This window comes from Lethenteron reissneri, unplaced genomic scaffold (genome assembly GCF_015708825.2).
Source record: "Lethenteron reissneri isolate LAM-NWPU_2019-01 unplaced genomic scaffold, ASM1570882v1 scaffold_618, whole genome shotgun sequence".
In the NCBI taxonomy this organism is placed as follows: domain Eukaryota; kingdom Metazoa; phylum Chordata; class Hyperoartia; order Petromyzontiformes; family Petromyzontidae; genus Lethenteron; species Lethenteron reissneri.
In genome coordinates, this window is record NW_026892140.1 from 355,462 (window position 1) to 383,266 (window position 27,805).

At 52.8% G+C, this 27,805-nt stretch overlaps 1 protein-coding gene across 1 annotated transcript in view; it reads left to right on the forward strand.

Moving 5' to 3' along the window:
• The window catches only part of LOC133339983 (tumor protein p73-like), a 56,064-nt gene extending 28,325 nt beyond the window's left edge, over nt 1-27,739 (forward strand). Inside the window, exons 3-10 of the mRNA XM_061548083.1 lie at nt 20,581-20,637; nt 20,903-21,174; nt 21,933-22,024; nt 22,467-22,579; nt 22,902-23,020; nt 23,487-23,619; nt 24,954-25,047; nt 27,320-27,739. Coding sequence (XP_061404067.1) covers nt 20,581-20,637; nt 20,903-21,174; nt 21,933-22,024; nt 22,467-22,579; nt 22,902-23,020; nt 23,487-23,619; nt 24,954-25,047; nt 27,320-27,739 — 1,300 coding nt within the window. The remainder of the gene's footprint in view (nt 1-20,580; nt 20,638-20,902; nt 21,175-21,932; nt 22,025-22,466; nt 22,580-22,901; nt 23,021-23,486; nt 23,620-24,953; nt 25,048-27,319) is intronic.
• The last annotated feature ends 66 nt before the right edge of the window (nt 27,740-27,805 follow it).

Below are 27,805 nucleotides of genomic sequence, written 5' to 3' on the forward strand. Positions count from 1 at the left end.
GTGACACACACACACACAGTGACACACTGTGTGTGTGACACACAAAGATAAAAAGACAAAGATCCCCCATATAGCCTTAACAGACTGTAGGGGCAAGTGCTGTTAGCGAGCACCTATGAAGGCCGCAACGGTACACGAGGGGGTGGGTGGCCAGCACCACGCCCGACCGCCTTTGTCTCCCCAGTGGCGATGTTTACACACCACACTAGGTACTCATTTTAGGCTGAGTCGACCTAGGGGAGGCCCAGGACCGGTTCAGATAATCGTCACTGGTGTTGGCCGTGAGCGGGAATCGAACCCGGGTCGCTAGGTTCATAGCGCAGCGCGCTAACCGCTACACTATCGCTCCCCACCATCACCAGTGACACACACACACAGTGACACACACACACAGTGACACACACACAGTGACACACACAGTGACACACACAGTGACACACACAGTGACACACACACACAGTGACACACACACACAGTGACACACACACAGTGACACACACAGTGACACACACAGTGACACACACACACAGTGACACACACACACAGTGACACACACAGTGACACACACACACAGTGACACACACACACAGTGACACACACAGTGACACACACAGTGACACACAAACAGTGACACACACAGTGACACACACACAGTGACACACACACACAGTGACACACACAGTGACACACACACAAACCTTGTTTCTTCCAGGTTCCTCCATAGATGTTGTAGCGGCACCACCACCATCACCACCATCACCACCATCACCACCACCCTGCACACACCACCACCATCATCACCATCACCACCACCACCACCATCACCACCATCACCATCACCACCATCACCATCACCACCATCACCACCATCACCATCACCACCATCATCACCACCCTGCACACACCACCACCATCATCACCATCACCACCACCATCATCACCACCATCATCACCACCACCATCACCACCACCCTGCACACACCACTACCATCATCACCATCACCACCACCACCACCATCATCACCAACACCATCACCACCACCCTGCATACACCACCATCACCACCACCACCATCACCAACACCACCACCATCACCATCATCACCATCACCACCATCACCACCATCACCACCATCACCACCACCACCATCACCACCACCTCCACCACCATCACCACCATCACCACCATCACCACCACAACCATCACCACCATCACAATCATCACCACCATCACCACCATCACCACCACCATCACCATCACCACCATCACCACCACCTCCACCACCATCACCACCACCACCATCACCACTATCACCACCATCACCACCACAACCATCACCACCACCATCACCACAATCACCATCACCACCATCACCTCCTCCACGTGAGTTATGTTGATGGCGTTCATGAACGAGTCCGTGTCGTCAAAACCATCCACGTCCTCCTGACACCTGGGACACGGGGAGACACGGGGAGACACGGGGAGGAGACACAGGGAGTAGACACGGGGGGGGACACGGGGGGAGACACGGGAAGGAGACACGGGGAGGAGACACGGGGGGAGACACGGGGGGAGACACGGGGATACACGGGGAGACACGGTGAGGAGACACGGGGAGGAGACACGGGGAGACACGGGGAGACACGGGGAGACACGGGGGAGACACGGGGGAGACATGGGGGAGACACGGGGAGGAGACACGGGGAGATAAACGGGGAGACACGGGGAGACACGGGGAGGAGACACGGGGGGAGACACGGGGGGGGGGGTGTCAGGGTGAGTGGTGAGTGGGGGGTGAGTGGAATGGTGAGTGGGAGGGTGAGTGGGCTGGTGAGTGGGAGGTGAGTGGGGTGGTGAGTGGGGTGGTGAGTGGGTGGGTGGGTGAGTGGGTAGGTGGGTGAGTGGGTGGATGAGTGAGTGGGTGAGTGGGTGGGTGAGTGAGTGGGTAAGTGGGTGAGTGAGTGGGTAAGTGGGTGAGTGAGTGGGTGTGTGGGATGGTGAGTGAGATGGTGAGTGGGTGAGTGAGTGGGTGGGTGAGTGGCTGGGTGAGTGGGTGAGTGGCTGGGTGAGTGGGTGAGTGGGTGGGTGAGTGGGTGGGTGGGTGAGAGGCTGGGTGAGTGAGTGAGTGGCTGGGTGAGTGGGTGAGTGGGTGGGTGGGTGAGTGAGTGGGTGAGTGGGTGGGTGGGTGAGTGGGTGGGTGAGTGGGTGAGTGGGTGAGTGTATCCTCACCGCCCTGGGGAATCGAAGTGGATGGAGACTGGGTAGTTTGACGACTCTGCAAACAGCAACAGTCCCTGCAGACACGCAAGAGACACGCAGAGACACACAGAGACACACAGAGGCACACAGAGACTCACAAAGACTCACAAAGACTCACAGAGACACACACAGAGACTCACAGAGACCCACAGAGACACGCAGAGACACACAGAGACCCACAGAGACACACAGAGACACACAGAGACACACAGAGACTTACAGAGACACACAGAGACACACAGAGACACACGGAGACACACGGAGACACACGGAGACACGCAGAGACACGCAGAGACATACAGAGACCCACAGAGACCCACAGAGACACACAGAGACCCATAGAGACACACAGAGATTCACAGAGACACACAGAGACACACAGAGACTCACAGAGACACACAGATACATGCGGAGACACACAGAGGCACACGGAGACAAAGAGACACACAGAGACACACAGAGGCACACGGAGACACACAGAGACACGCGGAGACACACAGAGACACACAGAGACACGCAGAGACACACAGAGACCCACAGAGACTTACAGAAACACACAGGGACACACACAGACCCACAGAGACACACAGACCCACAGAGACCCCCACAAAGACTCACAGAGACCCACAGAGACACACAGAGACCCACAGAGAACCCCACAGAGACACACAGAGACCCACAGAGAACCCCACAGAGACACACAGAGACCCATAGAGACCCACAGAGACCCATAGAGTCCCACAGAGACACGGAGACCCACAGAGACTCATAAAGACCCACAGAGACCCACAGAGACCCACGGAGACACAGAGAGACCCCCACAGAGACCCACAGAGGCCCACAGAGACACAGAGACCCACAGAGACTCACAGAGACCCACAGAGACCCACGGAGACCCACGGAGACCCACAGAGACCCACAGAGACCCACAGAGACCCATAGAGTCACAAAGAGACCCACAGAGAGACCCACAGAGTCACACAGAGACCCACAGAGACCCCCAAAGAGACCCACAGAGACCCAAAGAGACACATCGAGACTACACACACACAGTGACACACACACACAGTGACACACACACACAGTGACACACACACACACAGTGACACACACACAGTGACACACACACACAGTGACACACACACAGTGACACACACACACAGTGACACACACAGTGACACACACACACACAGTGACACACACACAGTGACACACACACACAGTGAAACACACACACAGTGACACACACACAAACCTTGTTTCTTCCAAGTTCCTCCATAGATGTTGTAGCGGCACCACCACCATTACCACCATCATCACCACCATCATCACCATCACCACCACCCTGCACACACCACCATCATCACCATCACCATCATCACCACCACCTCCACCATCACCACCACCACCACCATCATCACCACCACCACATCTACCACCACCACCTCTACCACCACCACCTCCACCACCACCACCATCACCATCACCTCCACCACCACCACCACCACCTCCAGCACCACCACCACCTCCATCACCACCACCACCTCCACCATCATCACCACCACCACCATCACCACCACCACCTCCACCACCATCATCACCACCACCATCACCAACATCATCACCATCACCACCATCACCACCACCACCATCACCACCATCACCACCACCATCACCACCATCACCACCACAACCATCACCACCACCATCACCACCATCACCATCACCACCATCACCTCCTCCAAGTGAGTCATGTCGATGGCGTTCATGAACGAGTCCGTGTCGTCAAAACCATCCACGTCCTCCTGACACCTGGGACACGGGGAGACAGGGGGAGACACGGGGAGACACGGGGGGACACGGGGAGACACGGGGAGACACGGGGAGACACGGGGAGGAGACACGGGGAGGAGACACGGGGAGACACAGGGAGACACGGGGAGACACGGGGAGACACAAGGAGACACGGGGAGACACGGTGAGGAGACACGGGGAGACACGGAGAGACACGGGGAGACACGGGGGAGACACAGGGAGACACGGGGAGACACGGGGGAGACACGGGGAAGAGACACGGGGGAGATACGCGGGGACACGGGGAGACACGGGGAGGAGACACGGGGGAGACACGGGGGGGGGGGGAGACACGGGGGGGGGGACACGGGGGGGGGGGGGGTGTCAGGGTGAGTGTTGGAGGTAAGGATGGTGAGTGGTGAGTGGGGGGTGAGTGGGAGGGTGAGTGAGTGGGTGGGTGAGTGAGTGGGTGGGTGAATGAGTGGGTAAGTGGGTGAGTGAGTGAGTGGGTAAGTGGGTGAGTGAGTGGGTGAGTGAGTGAGTGAGTGGGTGAGTGATTGAGTGAGTGGGTAAATGGGTGAGTGAGTGGGTGTGTGGGATGGTGAGTGGGTGAGTGAGTGGGTGGGTGAGTGGGTGGGTGGGTGGGTGGGTGGGTGAGTGGGTGGGTGGGTGAGTGGGTGGGTAAGTGGGTGAGTGAGTGGGTGGGTGTGTGGGATGGTGAGTGAGATGGTGAGTGGGTGAGTGAGTGGCTGGGTGAGTGGGTGAGTGAGTGGGTGAGTGAGTGAGTGGAGGTGTGGGATGGTGAGTGAGATGGTGAGTGGGTGAGTGAGTGGGTGGGTGAGTGGGTGGGTGGGTGAGTGAGTGGGTGAGTGGGTGGGTGAGTGAGTGGGTGAGTGGGTGGGTGGGTGAGTGGGTGGGTGAGTGGGTGAGTGGGTGAGTGTATCCTCACCGCCCTGGGGAATCGAAGTGGATGGAGACTGGGTAGTTTGACGACTCTGCAAACGGCAACATTCCCTGCAGACAAGCAAGAGACACGCAGAGACACACAGAGACACACAGAGACACGCAGAGACAGACAGAGACACACAGATACATGTGGAGACATGTGAAGACACACAGAGACACGCAGAGAACGACAGAGACACACATAGACCCCCACAAAGACTCACAGAGACCCACAGAGACACACAGAGACCCACAGATACACACAGAGACCCACAGAGACCCACAGAGACTCACAGAGACACACCGAGACCCATAGAGTCCCACAGAGACACAGAGACCCACAGAGACCCACAGAGAGATTGAGAGAGAGAATACAACACATCACATCACTCACATCACATCACTCACATCACATCACACAGAGAGAGAAGAACACAATGTCGAGAATACAACACATCACACTGTGAGTCTCAGTGATTAACACTGAACCCTGTGGGAGCCTCAGTCTGGCTCTGTGAGTCTCAGTGATTGACACTGAACCCTGTGGGAGCCTCAGTCTGGCTCTGTGAGTCTCAGTGATTGACACTGAACCTTGTGGGAGCCTTAGTCTGGCTCTGTGAGTCTCAGTGATTAACACTGAACCCTGTGGGAGCCTCAGTCTGGCTCTGTGAGTCTTAGTGATTAACACTGAACCCTGTGGGAGCCTTAGTCTGGCTCTGTGAGTCTCAGTGATTAACACTGAACCCTGTGGGAGCCTCAGTCTGGCTCTGTGAGTCTCAGTGATTGACACTGAACCCTGTGGGAGCCTCAGTCTGGCTCTGTGAGTCTCAGTGATTGACACTGAACCTTGTGGGAGCCTTAGTCTGGCTCTGTGAGTCTCAGTGATTAACACTGAACCCTGTGGGAGCCTCAGTCTGGCTCTGTGAGTCTTAGTGATTAACACTGAACCCTGTGGGAGCCTTAGTCTGGCTCTGTGAGTCTCAGTGATTAACACTGAACCCTGTGGGAGCCTCAGTCTGGCTCTGTGAGTCTCGGTGATTAACACTGAACCCTGTGGGAGCCTTAGTCTGGCTCTGTGAGTCTCAGTGATTGACACTGAACCCTGTGGGAGCCTTAGTCTGGCTCTGTGAGTCTCAGTGATTAACACTGAACCCTGTGGGAGCCTTAGTCTGGCTCTGTGAGTCTCGGTGATTAACACTGAACCCTGTGGGAGCCTTAGTCTGGCTCTGTGAGTCTCAGTGATTAACACTGAAACCTGACCCACAGAGACCCACAGAGACACACAGAGACTCACAGAGACCCACAGAGACCCACAGAGACTCACAGAGACACACAGAGACACACAGAGACCCACAGAGACACACAGAGACCTACAGAGACACACGGAGACCCACAGAGACACGCAGAGACATGCAGAGACGCACAAAGACACTCAGAGATGCACGGAGACACACAGACACAGTGAGACACGCAGAGACACACAGACACACGCAGAGACACACAGAGACACACAGAGACACACAGAGACACACAGAGACACACAGAGACCCAGATAGACACGGAGACACACAGAGACAGAGTGGAGAGACACGGAGACCCACAGATACATGCAGAGACACACATAGATCCACAGAGACCTACAGAGACACACAGAGACACACAGAGACCCATAGAGACACACAGAGATTCACAGAGACACACAGAGACGGACAGAGAGACCCGCAGAGACTCACAGAGACACGCAGAGACACGCAGAGACACGCAGAGACACACAGAGAGACACAGACACCCACAGAGACCCCCACAAAGACTCACAGAGACCCACAGACACACACAGAGACCCACAGAGAACCCCACAGAGACACACAGAGACCCACAGAGACACACAGAGACCCACAGAGACACACAGAGAGACACAGAGACCCACCGAGACCCCCACAAAGACTCACAGAGACCCACAGAGACACACAGAGACCCACAGAGAACCCCACAGAGACACACAGAGATACACAGAGACCTACAGAGACTCATAGAGACCCACAGAGACCCACAGAGACCCACGGAGACACAGAGAGACCCCCACAGAGACCCACAGAGACCCACAGAGACCCATAGAGTCCCACAGAGACACAGAGACCCACAAAGACTCATAGAGACCCACAGAGACCCACGGAGACCCACAGAGACCCACGGAGACCCACAGAGACACACAGAGACCCACAGAGACCACCAAAGAGACCCACAGAGACCCAAAGAGAAACATCGAGACTACACACATACAGTGACACACACACACAGTGACACACACACAGTGACACACAAAGATAAAGATCCCCCGTATAGCCTGAACAGACTGTAGGGGCAAGTGCTGTTAGCGAGCACCTATGAAGGCCGGAACGGTACACGAGGGGGTGGGTGGCCAGCACCACGCCCGACCGCCTTTGTCTCCCTAGTGGCAATGTTTACACACCGCACCAGGTACTCATTTAAGGCTGAGTCGACCTAGGAGAGGCCCAGGACCGGTTCAGATAATCGTCACTGGTGTTAGCCGTGAGCGGGAATCGAACCCGGGTCGCCAGGTTCATAGCGCAGCGCGCTAACCACTACACTATCGCTCCCCACAGTGAACACACACACACACAGTGACACACACACAGTGACACACACACACAGTGACACACACACACAGTGACACACACACACAGTGACACACACACACAGTGACACACACAGTGACACACACACAGTGACACACACAGTGACACACACACACAGGGACACACACACACAGTGACACACACACAAACCTTGTTTCTTCCAAGTTTCTCCATAGATGTTGTAGCGGCACCACCAACATCACCACCACCATCATCACCACCATCATCACCACCACCATCACCACCACCCTGCACACACCACCATCATCACCACCACCATCATCACCACTACCACCATCACCACCACCACCACCATCATCACCACCACCACATCTACCACCACCACCTCTACCACCACCACCACCACCTCCACTACCTCCACCACCACCACCATCACCATCACCTCCACCACCACCACCACCTCCAGCACCACCACCACCATCACCACCTCCACCATCATCACCACCACCACCATCATCACCACCACCACCTCCACCACCATCATCATCACCACCATCACCACCACCTCCATCACCACCACCACCTCCACCACCATCATCACCACCACCACCATCACCAACATCATCACCACCATCACCACCACCACCATCACCACCATCACCACCACCATCACCACCATCACCACCACCACCATCACCACCATCATCATCACCACCATCATCACCACCATCACCACCATCACCACCACCATCACCACCATCATCATCACCACCATCACCACCATCACCACCTCAACCACCATCATCACCACCACCATCACCACCACCATCACCACCATCACCACCATCACCACCACCATCACCACCATCACCTCCTCCACGTGAGTCATGTCGATGGCGTTCATGAACGAGTCCGTGTCGTCAAAACCATCCACGTCCTCCTGACACCTGGGACACGGGGAGACACGGTGAGACACGCGGGGACACGGGGAGACACGGAGGAGACACGGGGGAGACACGGGGAGACACGGGGAGGAGACACGGGGGAGACACGGGGAGGAGACACGGGGGGAGACACGGGGGGAGACACGGGGAGACACGGGGGAGACGCGGGGAGACGCGGGGAGACGCTGGGAGACGCGGGGAGACGCGGGGAGACACGGGGAGACGCGGGGAGACACGGGGAGACACGGGGAGACACGGGGAGACACGGGGAGGAGACACGGGGGGAGACACGGGGAGACACGGGGGAGACACGGGGGGAGACACGGGGGAGACACGGGGAGACACGGGGGAGACACGGGGAGACACGGGGAGGAGACACGGGGGGAGACACGGGGAGACACGGGGGAGACACGGGGGGAGACACGGGGGAGACACGCGGGGACACGGGGGAGACACGGGGAGACACGGGGAGGAGACACGGGGGGAGCCACGGGGGGGGGGGAGACACGGGGGGAGAGACACGGGGGGAGACACGGGGGGGGGACACGGGGGGGGGGGAGACACGGGGGGAGAGACACGGGGGGAGAGACACGGGGGGGGAGACACGGGGGGGGGGGGTGTCAGGGTGAGTGTTGTAGGTAAGGATGGTGAGTGGTGAGTGGGGTGGTGAGTGGTGAGTGGGGGGTGAGTGGGGTGGTGAGTGGGTGGGTGAGTGAGTGGGTGAGTGGGTGGGTGTATGGGATGGTGAGTGAGTGGCTGGGTAAGTGGGTGGGTGAGTGGGTGAGTGGGTGAGCGTTTCCTCACCGCCCTGGGGAATCGAAGTGGATGGAGACTGGGTAGTTTGACGACTCTGCAAACGGCAACATTCCCTGCAGACAAGCAAGAGACACGCAGAGACACACAGAGACCCACGGAGACCCACAGAGACCCACAGAGACCCATAGAGACACACAGAGACCCACAGAGACCCCCAAAGAGAAACATCGAGACTACACACATACAGTGACACACACACACAGTGACACACACACACAGTGACACACACACAGTGACACACAAAGATAAAGATTCCCCATATAGCCTGAACAGACTGTAGGGGCAAGTGCTGTTAGCGAGCACCTATGAAGGCCGGAACGGTACACGAGGGGGTGGGTGGCCAGCACCACACCCGACCGCCTTTGTCTCCCTAGTGACGATGTTTACACACCGCACCAGGTACTCATTTAAGGCTGAGTCGACCTAGGGGAGGCCCAGGACCGGTTCAGATAATCGTCACTGGTGTTAGCCGTGAGCGGGAATCGAACCCGGGTCGCCAGGTTCATAGCGCAGCGCGCTAACCACTACACTATCGCTCCCCACAGTGACACACACACACACAGTGACACACACACACAGTGACACACACACACAGTGACACACACAGTGACACACACACACAGTGACACACACAGTGACACACACACACAGGGACACACACACACAGTGACACACACACAAACCTTGTTTCTTCCAAGTTCCTCCATAGATGTTGTAGCGGCACCACCACCATCACCACCACCATCATCACCACCATCATCACCACCACCATCACCACCACCCTGCACACACCACCATCATCACCACCACCATCATCACCACCACCACCTCCACCATCACCACCACCACCACCATCATCACCACCACCACCACCACATCTACCACCACCACCTCAACCACCACCACCACCACCTCCACCACCACCACCACTACCTCCACCACCACCATCACCATCACCTCCACCACCACCACCACCTCCAGCACCACCACCACCTCCATCACCATCACCACCACCACCTCCACCATCATCACCACCACCACCACCATCACCACCACCACCTCCACCACCATCATCATCACCACCATCACCACCACCTCCATCACCACCTCCACCACCATCATCATCACCACCACCATCACCAACATCATCACCACCATCACCACCACCACCATCACCACCATCACCACCACCATCACCACCATCACCATCACCACCACCATCACCACCATCATCATCACCACCATCATCACCACCATCACCACCACCATCACCACCATCATCATCACCACCACCATCATCACCACTATCACCACCATCACCACCATCACCATCACCACCTCAACCACCATCATCACCACCACCATCACCACCACCATCATCACCACCACCATCACCACCACCATCACCACCACCATCACCACCACCTCCACCACCATCACCACCATCACCATCACCACCATCACCACCACCACCATCACCTCCTCCACGTGAGTCATGTCGATGGCGTTCATGAACGAGTCCGTGTCGTCAAAACCATCCACGTCCTCCTGACACCTGGGACACGGGGAGACACGGGGGAGACACGGGGGAGACACGGGGAGACACGGGGAGACGCGGGGAGAAGACGCGGGGAGGAGACACGGGGGGAGACACGCGGGGGGGGACACGGGGGGGGGGAGACACGGGGGGAGAGACACGGGGGGGGAGACACGGGGGGGGGGGTGTCAGGGTGAGTGTTGTAGGTAAGGATGGTGAGTGGTGAGTGGGGGGTGAGTGGGATGGTGAGTGGGGTGGTGAGTGGGTGAGTGGGTGGGTGTGTGGGATGGTGAGTGAGATGGTGAGTGGGTGGGTGAGTGGGTGGGTGAGTGAGTGGATGAGTGGGTGGGTGAGTGAGTGGATGAGTGGGTGGGTGAGTGAGTGGGTGGGTAAGTGGGTGAGTGAGTGGCTGGGTAAGTGGGTGGGTGAGTGGGTGAGCGTTTCCTCACCGCCCTGGGGAATCGAAGTGGATGGAGACTGGGTAGTTTGACGACTCTGCAAACGGCAACATTCCCTGCAGACAAGCAAGAGACACGCAGAGACACACAGAGACACGCAGAGACCCACAGAGACACGCAGAGACACGCAGAGACCCACAGAGACACGCAGAGACACACAGAGACACACAGAGATACACAGAGACTCACAGAGACACACGGAGACACACAGAGACACGCAGAGACACACAGAGACCCACAGAGACACACAGAGACACACAGAGACCCATAGAGACACACAGAGACACACAGAGACCCATAGAGACACACAGAGACTCACAGAGACACGCAGAGACACACAGAGATACACAGAGACACACAGAGACACACGGAGACACACAGAGACACGCAGAGACACACAGAGACCCACAGAGACACACAGAGACACACAGAGACCCATAGAGACACACAGAGACACACAGAGACCCATAGAGACACACAGAGATTCACAGAGACACACAGAGACTCACAGAGACACACAGAGACACACAGAGACCCATAGAGACACACAGAGACACACAGAGACCCATAGAGACACACAGAGACTCACAGAGACACACAGAGACTCACAGAGACACACAGATACATGCGGAGACACACAGAGGCACACGGAGACACTGAGACACACAGAGACACACAGAGACACGCAGAGACACACAGAGACTCAGAGACCCACAGAGACACACAGAGACTCACAGAGACCCACAGAGACACACCGAGACCCGCAGAGACACACAGAGACACACAGAGACTCACAGAGACACACAGAGACCCGCAGAGTACCCCGCAGAGACTCACAGAGACCCACAGAGACACACAGAGACTCACAGAGACTCACAGAGACCCATAGAGACACACAGAGATTCACAGAGACACACAGAGACTCACAGAGACACACAGATACATGCGGAGACACACAGAGGCACACGGAGACACTGAGACACACAGAGACACACAGAGACACGCAGAGACACACAGAGACTCAGAGACCCACAGAGACACACAGAGACTCACAGAGACCCACAGAGACACACCGAGACCCGCAGAGACACACAGAGACACACAGAGACTCACAGAGACACACAGAGACCCGCAGAGTACCCCGCAGAGACTCACAGAGACCCACAGAGACACACAGAGACTCACAGAGACTCACAGAGACCCACAGAGACACACAGAGAACCCCACAGAGACTCACAAAGACACAGAGACCCACATAGACACACAGAGACTCACAGAGACCCACAGAGACACAGAGACCCACAGAGACTCATAGAGAGATTGAGAGAGAGGACGTCACATACACACAGCAAGATGGTGCACATCCAATGGAGAGAGATGGGGTCGCGTCATTTGACCATTCGCATCACACACAGATAGAGAGAGGACAACACGATGTAGAATACAACACATCACACACATCACATCACACAGAGAGAGAATACAACACATCACACTGTGAGTCTCAGTGATTAACACTGAACCCTGTGGGAGCCTCAGTCTGGCTCTGTGAGTCTCAGTGATTAACACTGAACCCTGTGGGAGCCTCAGTCTGGCTCTGTGAGTCTCGGTGATTAACACTGATCCCTGTGGGAGCCTCAGTCTGGCTCTGTGAGTCTCAGTGATTAACACTGAACCCTGTGGGAGCCTCAGTCTGGCTCTGTGAGTCTCAGTGAATAACACTGAACCCTGTGGGAGCCTCAGTCTGGCTCTGTGAGTCTCAGTGATTAACACTGATCCCTGTGGGAGCCTCAGTCTGGCTCTGTGAGTCTCAGTGATTAACACTGAACCCTGTGGGAGCCTCAGTCTGGCTCTGTGAGTCTCAGTGATTAACACTGAACCCTGTGGGAGCCTTAGTCTGGCTCTGTGAGTCTCAGTGATTAACACTGAACCCTGTGGGAGCCTCAGTCTGGCTCTGTGAGTCTCAGTGATTAACACTGAACCCTGTGGGAGCCTCAGTCTGGCTCTGTGAGTCTCAGTGATTGACACTGAACCCTGTGGGAGCCTCAGTCTGGCTCTGTGAGTCTCAGTGATTAACACTGATCCCTGTGGGAGCCTCAGTCTGGCTCTGTGAGTCTCAGCGATTGACACTGAACCTTGTGAGAGCCTCAGTCTGGCTCTGTGAGTCTCAGTGATTAACACTGAACCCTGTGGGAGCCTCAGTCTGGCTCTGTGAGTCTCAGTGATTGACACTGAACCTTGTGAGAGCCTCAGTCTGGCTCTGTGAGTCTCAGTGATTAACACTGAACCCTGTGGGAGCCTTAGTCTGGCTCTGTGAGTCTCAGTGATTAACACTGAACCCTGTGGGAGCCTCAGTCTGGCTCTGTGAGTCTCAGTGATTGACACTGAACCTTGTGGGAGCCTCAGTCAGGCTCTGTGAGTCTCAGTGATTGACACTGAACCCTGTGGGAGCCTCAGTCTGGCTCTGTGAGTCTCAGTGATTAACACTGAACCGTGTGGGAGCCTCTGTCTGGCTCTGTGAGTCTCAGTGATTGACACTGAACCTTGTGTGAGTGAGTGAGTGACTGAGTGAGTGAGTGACTGACTGAGTGACTGAGTAAGTGACTGAGTGAGTGACTGAGTGACTGAGTGAGTGACTGAGTGACTGGCTGAGTGACTGGGTGAGTGAGTGACTGAGTGAGTGACTGAGTGGGTCAGTGACTGAGTGACTGATTGACTGAGTGACTGAGTGAATGAGTGAGTGACTGATTGACTGAGTGGCTGAGTGAGTGACTGACTGAGTGACGGAGTGAGTGAGTGACTGAGTGAGTGACGGAGTGAGTGAGTGACTGAGTGAGTGAGTGACTGAGTGAGTGGATGAGTGGGTGAGTGAGTGTGTGGGTGAGTGAGTAGGTGAGTGAGTGAGTGGGTGAGTGGGTGAGTGAGTGGGTGGGTGAGTGAAGGAGTGGGTGAGTGAGCGTGTGAGTGAGTGTGTGAGTGTGTGTGTGAGTGAGTGTGTGAGTGAGTGAGTGGGTGAGTGAGTGTGTGGGTGAGTGAGTGGGTGAGTGAGTGGGTGAGTGAGTGAGTGAGAGGGTGAGTGAGTGTGTGAGTGTGTGGGTGAGAGAGAGAGTGAGTGGGTGAGTGAGTGTGTGGGTGAGTGAGTAGGTGAGTGAGTGGGTGTGTGAGTGGGTAAGTGAGTGAGTGGGTGAGTGGGTGAGTGTGTGAGTGTGTGGATGAGTGAGTGAGTGACATAGAGTGAGTGAGTGACTGACTGAGTGACGGAGTGAGTGAGTGGCTGAGTGAGTGACTGAGTGAGTGACTGAGTGAGTGTGTAATTGACTGAGTGAGTGACTGAGTGAGTGACTGAGTGAATGAGTGAGTGACTGACTGACTGAGTGGCTGAGTGACTGACTGAGTGAGGGAGTGAGTGAGTGAGTGACTGAGTGAGTGACTGAGTGAGTGAATAAGTGACTGAGTGAGTGGTTGAGTGGGTGAGTGAGTGGGTGAGTGAGTGGGTGAGTGTGTGGGTGAGTGGGTGGGTGGGTGAGTGGGTGAGTGGGTGGGTGAGTGAGTGAGTGGGTGAGTGGGTGGGTGAGTGGGTGAGTGGGTGAGTGTGTGGATGAGTGGGTCAGTGAGTGAGTAGGTGAGTGATTGGGTGAGTGAGTGAGTGGGTGAGTGACTGAGTAAGTGAGTGACTGAGTGACTGAGTGGGTGACTGAGTGAGTGACTGACTGAGTGAGTGACTGAGTGAGTGACTGACTGAGTGACTGAGTGGGTGAGTGACTGAGTGAGTGACTGAGTGACTGACTGAGTAAGTGGCTGAGTGAGTGAGTGACTGAGTGAGTGACTGAGTGACAGACTGAGTGACTGACTGAGTGAGTGACTGAGTGACTGAGTGAGTGACTGAGTGAGTGACTGACTGAGTGACTGAGTGAGTGACTGAGTGACTGACTGACTGAGTGACTGAGTGAGTGATTGAGTGACTGAGTGACTGGCTGAGTGACTGGGTGAGTGACTGCGTGACTGAGTGACTGAGTGGGTGACTGAGTGACTGAGTGAGTGAGTGACTGAGTGACTGACTGAGTGACTGACTGAGTGAGTGACTGAGTGAATGAGTGACTGACTGAATGACTGACTGAGTGAGTGAGTGACTGAGTGACTGGCTGAGTGACTGGGTGAGTGACTGAGTGAGTGACTGAGTGGGTGACTGAATGAGTGACTGAGTGAGTGACTGAGTGACTGACTGACTGAGTGACTAACTGAGTGGCTGAGTGAGAGAGTTGGTGAGTGGCTTAGTGGGTGAGTGAGTGAGTGGGTGAGTGTGTGAGTGTGTGAGTGAGTGGGTGAGTGAATCACCATCATCATAATCACCAACACCACCATCACCATCATCACCACCAACACCACCATCACCATCACCACCACCATCATCGCCACCAACACCACCATCATCATCATCACCACCATCACCACCATCACCACCACCACCATCACCACCACCATCACCACCACTGCCATCACCACCATCATCATCAACACCACCACCATCATCACCACCATCGCCATCACCACCACAATCACCACCACCATCACCGCCACCACCATCACCACCATCATCATCATCATCACCACCACCATCATCACCACCATCACCATCATCACCACAATCACCACCACCATCACCGCCACCACCATCACCACCATCACCTCCACCACCATCACCACCACCATCACCACCACCACCACCATCATCACCACAATCACCACCACCATCACCGCCATCACCATCACCACCATCATCATCACCACCACCATCATCACCACCATCACCTCCACCACCACCATCACCACCACCATCACCACCACCATCATCACCACCATCACCACCACCATCACCACCAACACCACAATCATCATCATCACCAACACCACCACCACCATCATCACCACCACCAACACCACCATCACCACCATCATCATCACCACCACCAACACCACCAACACCACCATCACGACCACCACCACCATCACCACCACCAACACCACCATCACTAACACCACCATCACCACCATCACCACCACCACCATCACCACCACCACCAACACCACCATCACCACCACCATCACCACCACCAACACCATCATCACCACCACCACCATCACCACCACCATCACCACCACCATCACCACCACCACCACAATCATCATCACCAACACCACCACCATCATCATCACCAACACCACCATCACCACCACCACCACAATCATCATCACCACCACCAACACCACCATCACGACCACCACCATCACCACCACCAACACCACCATCACCAACACCACCATCACCACCAGCATCACCACCATCACCACCACCACCACCATCACCACCACCATCACCACCACCACCAACACCACCATCACCACCATCACCATCACCACCACCACCAACACCACCATCACCACCACCACCATCACCACCACCATCACCACCACCATCACCACCACCATCACCACCACCATCACCACCAGCACCACCACCATTACCATCACCACCACCATCACCACCATCACCACCAGCACCACCACCACCCGAATGTGATAGGACGTGTGATTTATGAAACGTTTCTTTAAAATCACTCGGTTTTTTCATTCAGTTGTATTCATTGTAAGTGTGCGTAGATAGTGTGTGTGTGTCTATGTGTATGTGTGTGTGAGTCCATATGTGTGTGTAACTCCATGTATGTGTCTAAAGTCGATGTCTGTCTGTGTGAGTCCATGTATGTGTGTCTAAAGTCGATGTCTTTGTGCGTGTGGGCCAATGTTTGTGTGTAAGTCCATGTGTGTGTCTGCACATGAAACAGGAGTTGTGTTGAGATGTTAAAACACAAAACAGAAACCTTTCGCAAGGAATCACGTCACTGAATTAGCCACACGAGGTGCTACTACTGTACGTGTTACATTTTATTTTGGTCTTTCGCTAAGAGTCACCTAGATAGGTTAAACATTAATATGTGTACACCTCCCACCACCCCTGTACCCCCCTACCCCTCCTGCACCCCTCATCCAGCAGTGGATAGAGTCTACCCTACGCGATATTGACTCTAGACGTGAGTATTGAGAAAGACATCCAAGGAATGTGCTTAAATAAACAACTTGGAGGCCACAATCGATTCTTGGCCAGAGCCTAAGCCACCACCCCTTGCTAATAAGTGACGTGTCGAGTCAACAGCCCACTGAGTCCTCAACACAGACGCGGGCGGGGTGGGTGGGTTGGAGAGCAGCGACCTCCACTCTCGGTCAAGTCGCGTGCTGACTCGCATCTTGCAGGGCTGCTGCTGCTGCTACTGCTGCACCATTGCTGCTGCTGCTGCTACTGCTGCTACTGCTGCACCATTGCTGCTGCTGCTGGTGCTGTTGCTGGTACCTCTATCAGCCAAGCCTCTCATCATCACCTGCTCCTGTGTGGGTGAGTGGGTGGATGAGTGTGTGGGTGGGTGAGTAGGTGAGTGGATGAGTGGGTGGGTGGGTGAGTGGGTGGGTGAGTGAGTGGGTGGATGAGTGTGTGGGTGAGTGTGTGAGCGACTGGGTGAGTGAGTGAGCGACTGGGTGAGTGAGTGGGCGAGGGGGTGGGTGGGTGGATGAATGGGTGTGTGAGTGGGTAGGTGAGTGTGTGGGTGAGTGTGTGAGCGACTGGGTGGGTTAGTGTGTGAGCGACTGGGTGAGTGAGTGAGCGAGCGACTTGGTGAGTGAGTGGGTGGGTGAGTGGGCGGGTGAGTGGATGAGTATGTGGGTGAGTGTGTGAGTGGGTGGATGAGTGAATGAGTGGGTGAGTGAGTGACTGGGTGAGTGGGTGAGTGAGTGTGTGAGTGGTTGGGTGAGTGGGTGGGTGAGCGACTGGGTGAGTGAGTGGGTGTGTGAGTGGATGAGTGGGTGGATGAGTGTGTGGGTGAGTGTGTGAGCGACTGGGTGAGTGAGTGGGTGGGTGAGTGTGTGAGTGGGTGTTGAGTGTGTGGGTTAGTGTGTGAGCGACTGGGCGAGTGAGTGAGTGAGCGATTGGGTCAGTGAGTGAGTGTGTGAGTGTGTAGGTGGGTGTGTGAGTGAGTGGGTGTGTGAGTGGGTGGGTGAGTGAGTGTGTGAGTGTGTAGGTGGGTGGGTGAGTGGGTAGATGAGTGTGTGTGTGAGTGAGCGAGCGACTGTGATGAGTGAGTGAGTGGGTGTGTGAGTTGGTGGGTGATTGAGTGGGTGTGTGCGTGGGTGTGTGAGTGGGTGGGTGAGCGACTGGGTGAGTGAGTGGGTGTGTGAGTGAGTGAGTGGGTGAGTGGGTGGGTAATAATATAATAATAATAGTACAATTTGTAACGCGCGCAAATTTGCAGACGTAGTGGCCGCAACTCAGAGGCGCGGAGCCAAGCTCAGAGTCACTCAAAAGCACGTGGTTGTAGAGGTGAGTTTTTAAGTGTCTCTTGAAGGAGGCGATTGAGGTGATGCTGCGAATGTGCAGAGGGATATTGTTCCAGACTGTTGGGGCTGCCACCGAGAAGTGGCGCGTAGACACGATGACCATCCTGGATCTTGGTATCGAGAGGAGGTCGTGAGTCGCGCTGTGCAGGCATCTGCCGTGTGCTGAGCTGCAAGTTGTCAGTAATGAAGAAAGATACGGCAGGCAGGCGGATATGAAGGCGTTGTGGCAGAGGCAGGCGGTCTTGTATGTGACCCTGCTGGCGATGGGGAGCCAGTTGAGAGCGCGGAGACGAGCTAGTGAGTCGAGACGGGGAAGAGTGTGGGCAATGACGACGCGTGCTAGGTTATTTTGTAGTCTTTGAAGTTTCTTTAGGTTGCCAGCGGAGGTCCGGACTAGGACGGAGTTGCAATAGTCAAGGCGAGACCCAACTATGCAACATGGCAAAGTGTTGGCAATTTCAGTAGAGATGAGAGGACGTATGTGTCTAAGAGCCTTCAGGTGAAAGTTACATGAGCTGATGATATGGTTGGTTTGACGGTCGAAGGATAAAGTTGAATCGAGGATGATACCGAGGTACCTGAAGTGGTCGGTGAACTTGTTGATGTGACCGAAGATGTGTATGTGTGTGGGGAGTGCTGCTGAATTGAGACGTTGCTTGTGTAGTGACATAAGAAGGGAGGGGCTGCTGGGGGCTCTGGGATCCCAGGCAAGTCCAGACGCTTAAGCCTCTGGGTGCCAGGCACTGGGTTCCCAGAGGGTCCAGACGCTTAAGCCTCTGGGCGCCAGGCGTTGGGTTCCCAGGCGCTTAAGCCTTTTTGGCGCCGCCAACGGGGGGGGGGGGGGGGGGCTGTGTGTGCTCTGTGGGATGTCTGGTGGCGCACACGGCCCCACCCCTCGTTAGACCAGGCATACAAGGAGAGCTCCCTGGACGATCAGGGCCCAGTTGTAACTCAAGACCCAAGACCCACGACCAGCCATCTGAAGACCCTGGGATGCTGTGAGAGCCAGCGCTGGGACTCTGGAACTCCCGACTCTACGACCTTGTGAGGGCGAGTTGCAGAGCGTAGCCAGAGTAGAGTATCTAGGCTGTGTAGCTAGGCTGTGTACCTAGGCTGTAACAGAGTATCAGGACTGTTGGAGAGTTGGACTGTTGGAGTGTTGTATTGTAATAAAGAAGTTACCTCTACAAGTGTCTCCGGAACCCGTTACACTTGGTACCTAACATGATGGCCACTGACTTTTTCGGATTAAGGGCTAGGTTGTGTGCAGTGAACCATTGTTGCATGGCGGTGGTACATTCCGAGAGCCTCTCGAATCCAGATGCATTGCTAGAATCGATGGCGGTGAATATAATCGTGTCATCCGCGTATGAGTGATGCTTAACACCGAAGCTTGCAATGAGCCGGCCGATCGGGGAAGTGTAGGCTGTGAAGAGCAGGGAACCTAGTACAGAGCCTTGGGGAACCCCCCATTTTGAGGGTGTGGAGTTTATCCTGTTATGTACGAAACTTGGGAACCCTAGCTACATACAATGTCTGCTGCCAGTTTTATAGGGCTGAACATTGAAAATGTCTAAGTGTACAATTATTGCGATTACCATGTCTCTATAGTCGTGGTTGAAGAGACATTGTAATGTTTTTAAACTATTTTATCTTTTCCTGTAATTTCTTGAAATTCTCTTTTGGCGGGTTAAGTAAAAACATGCCTTACAATGGCTGCCCATAAAAAAATTGTTTTAATGCATTTGTTTTCTGCCTATTTGTTTTAGTGGCCAGGTACTGGGCCGATTCTGCTGCGAGACCCGAGTGTGTGCTTCGCCGGGGAGAGATGTAAAAATGTAGGTGAAGAATGAAATAAAAATTAATAAAAATAAAATAATAAAAATCACGACGTTTCGGAAGCAACACAAGCTTCCGTCTTCAGGTGAAACTGTCCCAGCCAAATATCTGTATCACTTGAAGACGGAAGCTTGTGTTGCTTCCGAAACGTCGTGATTTTTATTTTATTTTAATTTCATTTTTACCTACGTGACTTTACCGAAAAAAACTAAGAGTATGATTCCTTGCAGTCGTGAAAGCTTCAAATCTCGAAGATATCAAAATGGACGAGCGGTGCATGCATCATGACGATGAGGAGCTGCAGCAGCAGCAGTCTCCAAACAATTGGAAGGCTCCTTCACTCACCATGCAGAATGCAGCTCAGTCTGTGCAGCAGTATCCTCCTGCCTTGGCAGAGGCAGCAACCCAGACTTGTCAGTCTCCACAGGCTCAGCCAGTTGAGCACACCCCACAAGTGCCTAAGGTGTCTTCTGGCAGCAGTCAGCGACCGAGTGGAGAGGCGGCTTCTGATACGAACTCCCAAGGTGATCACTTTGACTGCCCCTTGTTCACACACACGTGCTGTCTAGCTATTAAGACACATTTGAGGTTTTTGTAAATTATATAATTTCACTAATAGGGGTTTTCCCCTTTTTTCTGGCAACAAAACTGACACCTTTTGCAAGGAATAATGCTTACATTAACCACAATACTTGCAGTCAAATGCAAACAAAAAACAATACTCTGATAATTTATGCATTGTTTTTGAAACTGATTGGTCCACACCAGAGACAGCTTTCTTTAGAGCCTCGTCTCATATGGTTTTCGACCAGATGACGCCAAGTATTGTGGTTAATGTAAGTATGATTCCTTGCAAAAGGTGTCAGTTTTGTTGCCAAAAAAAGGTGAAAACCCCTATATTTTAGTATATTTTGGTACTGGCAAAGGAGGTCACATGATGACGCCTTTTGGCGTCATCTGGTCGAACACCATATGAGACTAGGCTCTAAAGAAAGCTGTCTCTGGTGTGGACCAATCAGTTTCAAAGACAATGCATAAATTATCAGAGTATTGTTTTTTGTTTGCATTTGACTGCAAGTATTGTGGTTAATGTAAGTATGATTCCTTGCAAAAGGTATCAGTTTTGTTGCCAGAAAAAAGGTGAAAACCCCTATTAGTATATTTTGCTACTGGCAAAGGAGGTCCCATGATGACATAATTTCAATGTATTATTCTGAAAGAAATTGTCCCTGCGTGTACTCGCCTTACCTGTCCGCTTTTTGCCACTTAACCAAATCCTCAGGCTGCGTGAAAGTGGTGCACGACATGCTGATGACTTCAAGCAACTGTGGCAGCAATTGGCCATCCGACCAAGAAGACATATTTCACCTCCTGGTAGTTACCTGCTTTCGTTTAAATTCCTCGTTTTCCGTACTCATTGACATGTTAATGTTGTCTCTAACCCCTCCCTCTCTCTGCCACCGCCCCCTCTGCCTATTTAAGGCCACTCCACAGAGACGATCTCCCTCTCTGTACCTGTGTTTCTCTCTGTGTATCTTGGTGATATCTGTCTGCTCATATGTCTGTCTATAGTTTTTCTGGTTAGAATTTTTTGTTGCTATTTCATTTATACCTGATGATGATTGCTTGTGTTGCAATAGAAACGTCGTGATTTTTATTTTATTTTACTTTTATTAATTTTAATTTTTTATCTACGTGACTTTACCGAAAAAACCTAAGAATATGAATCCTTGCAGTCACGAAAGCTTCAAATCTAGAATTCACAATAAGCATTTGATGTTTTAAAGAATTTGCTCTGCGGTCTGTATGTGTGTAGGTGCACGGGAGAGAACATTTTGAAATATTAAATAAAATCAAGGAAAGCCTGGAGCTGATCCGAATGCTGCCCAAGGATGTTGTGAATGTGTTGCGCAACCTGCAGCAACAACGGTACGTGAACACGAAATAGACAATCGCTGCTCGTGCGAGACAAGTTCCCGATTGCTGCTGTAATTAAATGGTAGCAACAGAAGGGAAGTAATAAAATGATAAAAAGAAAAATAATAAAATAATTCTCACGGACGTTTCGGCCACAACGCAAGCAGCCGTCCTCAGGTGAAAACCAGGTCTGTCGGAAAAACAGCGTCTGAATGAAACAGCGCATGTGCTTGGAGCATGTATATACGCTGGGTTGGAAGGGGGGGAAAGGGCGCCTTGACAAATAATTAGCATATCAAGAGGGTTAATTTTTTGGGTTTTTTCTCCCTCCCAGATACGTGACGGAATTGCGTGGCAGGCCGTCCAACCTCAGCCGACACGGCAGCGAGTGTTCACAGGAAGTCTTGGTCGGCAGCCAGGGACCCTCCAGTGCTGGCGAAGGTTCCTCATCAGGTGACGCAAGCTCTCCCTGCTCGGCGCAGCACGTTTCTCTGCACGGAACGTGGCGGCACGCGGTAGAATTGAAAGACGCGACACAATTTGCCACAAAGTGATACGCAGTCTTCTTGGTTCTTTCGGTAAAGTCGTCACGTAGAAGGGAAGTAATAAAATAATAAAAATAAAACACGATAAAATACAATTCTCACGACGTTTCGGCCACAACGCAAGCAGCCGTCCTCAGGTGAAGAACAGGTCTGTCAGACGCTGTCTTTCCGACACACCTGTTCTCCACCTGAAGACGGCTGCTTGCGTTGTGGCCGAAACGTCGTGAGAATTATTTTATGAAGTTTTATTATTTTATTACTTCCCTTCTACGTGATGACTTTACCGAAAGAGCCAAGAGGATGAATTCAATATTACTCGTATATGTGTTGAGGTGTAAATGGTTTTATTGCGAATGCTCATCCACTGGTTGCAGGCGTTGCACAGAATGTTGTGACGGGTGAAGCGAGTGGATCCAATGGTCCCCCACGGCCACCGGACGGAGACAACCCACCGGCCCGGCTTGGAACCCTGCCGGACAGCGGCAAGCCTGGCAACGCTCTTTACAAGTAAGTGCCCTTTAGGTGCATCATCGTCGCCACCTTTAAACATCGTCATCATTTTTCGATTTAAAGCTTTTGTGACTGCAGGGATTCATCTTCTTGGTTCTTTCGGTAAAGTCACCACGTAGAAGGGAAGTAATAGAATAATAAAAATAAAACATAATAAAATAATAAAATAAAACATAATAAAATAAAATAATAAAATAATATAATAATGTTGCTTTCCTTCTACGTGACTTTACCGAAAAGAACCAAGAAGATCGTCATCATTCACGCTCTGAAAAAATTACAAATAAATGAAAGGGATTCTTTGCTGAAATAACCTTTTCTACTCTATGAGACATCTCTTTTAGCAGTGGCAAAATATAGTAGTAGGTTTTTACCCTTTTAAACTGGTACAAAACTGACACCTTTATACAAGGCATCATGTTTGCAATAACCACAACACAAGTAGTCAAAAATGCTAATAAAAAGAAGCAACTCTGATAATGATAATAATATGCACTGTACTACTAAACCTTTTCTACTGTTGCGTCTGCACACTCCATTCTATTTCATGATGTATAACTGCTTTATTAAAATGGCTTATCCTTGACGTATTCTATGCTGCAACATCTTCCCTAGTCACTGGGTAGGTGGGTTGGTATTGGCCTCGGATATTCTGATGAGCACTCTACACTGCATTAGATATTTTTAGTTGACTTGCGTTGTTTATAACACTCCTTTATTATATACGAGTCTGGGTTCTTCAAGTGTTTAGTTTTATCTGTGTATACTCGACTACAATACTTAAGTCGGTGGGTGAATTAAAACCAAAAGCAAAGTTCATCTTCTTGGTTCTTTCGGTAAAGTCACGTAGAAGGGAAGTAATAAAATAATAAAACATAATAAAATAATATAATATACATGATAAAATAATTCTCACGACGTTTCAGCCACAACGCAAGCAGCCGTAACGTCGTGAGAATTATTTAATATGTTTTATTTTATTATTTTATTTTTATTATTTTATTACTTCCCTTCTACGTGACTTTACCGATAGAACCAAGAAGATGAATCCCTGCAGTCACGAAAGCTTTAAATCGAAAAGCAAAGTTCGTAATGCAGTTTGGGCTGATTTTTGCACTTGGATTTCCAATAAAAAAAGTCATTATTTTCCATAGGGATATACAGTACAAGCAATGTAAGTGTTGCTTCACATGTTATTTCTAATCGCAATGTTGACGGAGTAAAAATGTGCAACTTAATGTAATTCAGCCGTACAAAGTACTTTTCGTGCTTCTTGTATTTGGTATTAACATTTTGGAGCCTCGTGTGTTGTTGTTTTTTTGTGTCTCAAGCTTCCTGAAACAAATAGACTGCTTGGAGTTTTTGGAGAATTTCACTTCGCGTGGATTGTCGAGTGTCCAACAGCTGATGAACGTTACTCTACAGGCAAGTTCCTACGGACGCTTCCATGAAAACTACGTGTTTTTTTAACGAATACAGGATTGGGATTTATTTTTAAGTTTTTCTGCAACATAAAAAATGCACAAAGAAGCATGGAGAAGATGGAAGGTTGGAATTAAACTTGTAAAGAGTTAATGCGTGTGTAGGTGAGGGTGAGTGGTGAGGGTGAGTGGTGAGCGTGAGTGGTGAGGGTAGAGGGTGTGAGTGGTGAGGGAGAGGGGTGAGCATGAGTGCTGAGTGGTGAGTGGTGAGGGTGAGTGGTGAGGGTGAGTGGTGAGGTAGTGAGGATTGTAGAGCCACAAGAGGGGGCTCTGGGACCCTAGGCAGAGAGCCCTTGGCGCCAGGCGCTAGGATCCTAGGCACCCCAGACAGCTAAGCCCCTTGGCGCCAGGCGCTAGGATCCCAGGCACCCCCAGACAGTTAAGCCCCGTGGCGCCAGGCGCTAGGATCCCAGGCACCCCAGACAGTTAAGCCCCTTGGCGCCAGGCGCTGGGATCCCAGGCACCCCAGACAGTTAAGCCCCTTGGCGCCAGGCGCTAGGATCCCAGGCACCCAGACGCTTAAGCCCCTTGGTGCCAGGCGCTAGGATCCCAGGCACCCCAGACACTTAAGCCCCTTGGCCGCCACCAACGGGGGGGCTGTGTGTGCTCTGTGGGATATCTGGGGGCGCACCAACCCCAACCCCTCGTTGGGCACGAGGCATAAAAATGGGCAGCTCCCTGGCCGATCGGGGCCAGTCGCAGGTCAAGACCTGCCAGCCGCCAGCTTAGGACCCTGGACCCCTTGTCCCGCTTGTCCTTGTAAGGGCCGGGACGCTGTGAGGGCAGTGGTGGGACTCTGGGACTCCCGGCTCTACGTCCTTGTGAGGGCGAGTTCCGAGGAAGCCAGAGTCCAGACCCGCACCTTGGCTGGGTCGGTGTCAGGTAGCCTCCCTAGTGGATTGTAGCCGGAGGACCCCAGAGCGTAGCCAGAGTAGTGTACCTAGGCAATGTACCTAGGCTGTGTACGATGCTGTGTACCTAGGCTGTGTACCTAGGCCGTGTACCTAGGCTGTAACAGAGTATCAGACTGTTGGAGTGTTGTATTGTAATAAAGAAGTTACCTCTACAAGTCTCTCCGGAACCCATTACACCGTGGATACCGAAACATGCAAATAAGAAACATTGACAACTGCAAAAAAGTAGATGGGCTTGGGCAAGGGCACATCCACTGGACTGCATGTGGCTGGGAAACAAGACCGGTGTTGGAGTGGCATCCAAAGTAGAGCACACATCACCAAGAGGAGGACCACCACAGAGATTCGAGTTGTGAGATTAGTTTGTGTGTAGGTGATAGATGGATCGTCACATAGCTCGAGTGAGGAGGCTGAGGAGTCCTGATCCAGTAGTGGGTACAAAAAAAACACATTCCTCCTGCGGAGAGAGCGGGTAGGAACGTTGGGTTGCTCGGTCAATGGCCAACTGTGAGGGCGGGCACAAGCCGTCGTGAGTAGGTTAAACGTTGAGTTTTATAAGGGCACCACGGGGTGACCACCCTCCCCACCCAGCCCCACCCCCCACCCAGCCCCACCCCTCCCCACCCTCCCCTCCCCACCCAGCCCACCCCTCCCCACCCAGCCCCTCCCCACCCTCCCCACCCAGCCCCTCCCCACCCTCCCCTCCCCACCCAGCCCCTCCCCACCCTCCCCTCCCCACCCAGCCCCTCCCCACCCTCCCCTCCCCACCCAGCCCCTCCCCACCCTCCCCTCCACCCAGCCCCACCCCTCCCATTTTTGGATGCACGACGGACAGACACAATAATCCCCTGTGGGCTGGTGGAACCAGGTGGTTCCTACCGGTAATACCGACTGATTTTGTACATTAATTACTCTGAGGAATACACGTCGTCAGAAATTTGAAGAATGTTGTATCGTACACTATGGGAACCTCATTTGCCAGTAAAAATATCATAATTGTTTTTTTACCCTTCTATCTGGCAACAAAACTGACACCTTTTTACAAGGAGTCATGTTTGTATAGACCGCAATACCTGTCTCGGGTGTGGACCAATCAACTTCAGGGACAGTGCACATTATCAGAGTTGTGTTTTTTGTTTGTATTATGACTGCAGGTATTGTGGTCTATACAAACATGACTCCTTGTAAAAAGGTATCAGTTTTGTTGCCAGATAGAAGGGTAAAAAACCAATTATCAATGTTGTATCGCTGAACAAAATTTGGTGTGTGTGTGTATATTTTCTGTGTTTCGCTGGATTTTAGGACTTGGATGAACTGAGAGTCCCAGAAGCCAAAAAGCGACTGCTGCTGAGTGGAATCGAAGAGCATCATCGTGTGTCGACCACGATCTCCAGCGAGACAACGCTGCAGCGCTCGTCCAGTGAAGAGACAGTCCACCTCAGCTCCGAGGACGACGACGATGACGGCATCGACACCAAGGACGGCATCCGTGCCAAAGTGTTCCCAGCGCTGCGGCCCTCTGGCAGGAATCTGTCCTCTGTCGGCAATCGGTATCGCAAAAGCAGCATTGCCAAATACAATTTGCGAGCGTACGCTCGCCAAGCCGTTGACTTTCCTCGTGCTGGCAGCTGGGGAGGCAGTAGCAGCCTGGAGGTGCCCAGGAGCAAGATGCCAAAATTGTCTTCATGCTCTGACATCGAAGAAGAGGAGGGGCTGGAGTGAGGAGAGGAGGGGGGTGATAAATGGATGATGGTGGGAGGTTGTGTGGGCCGTGGGATGCACTTTGTA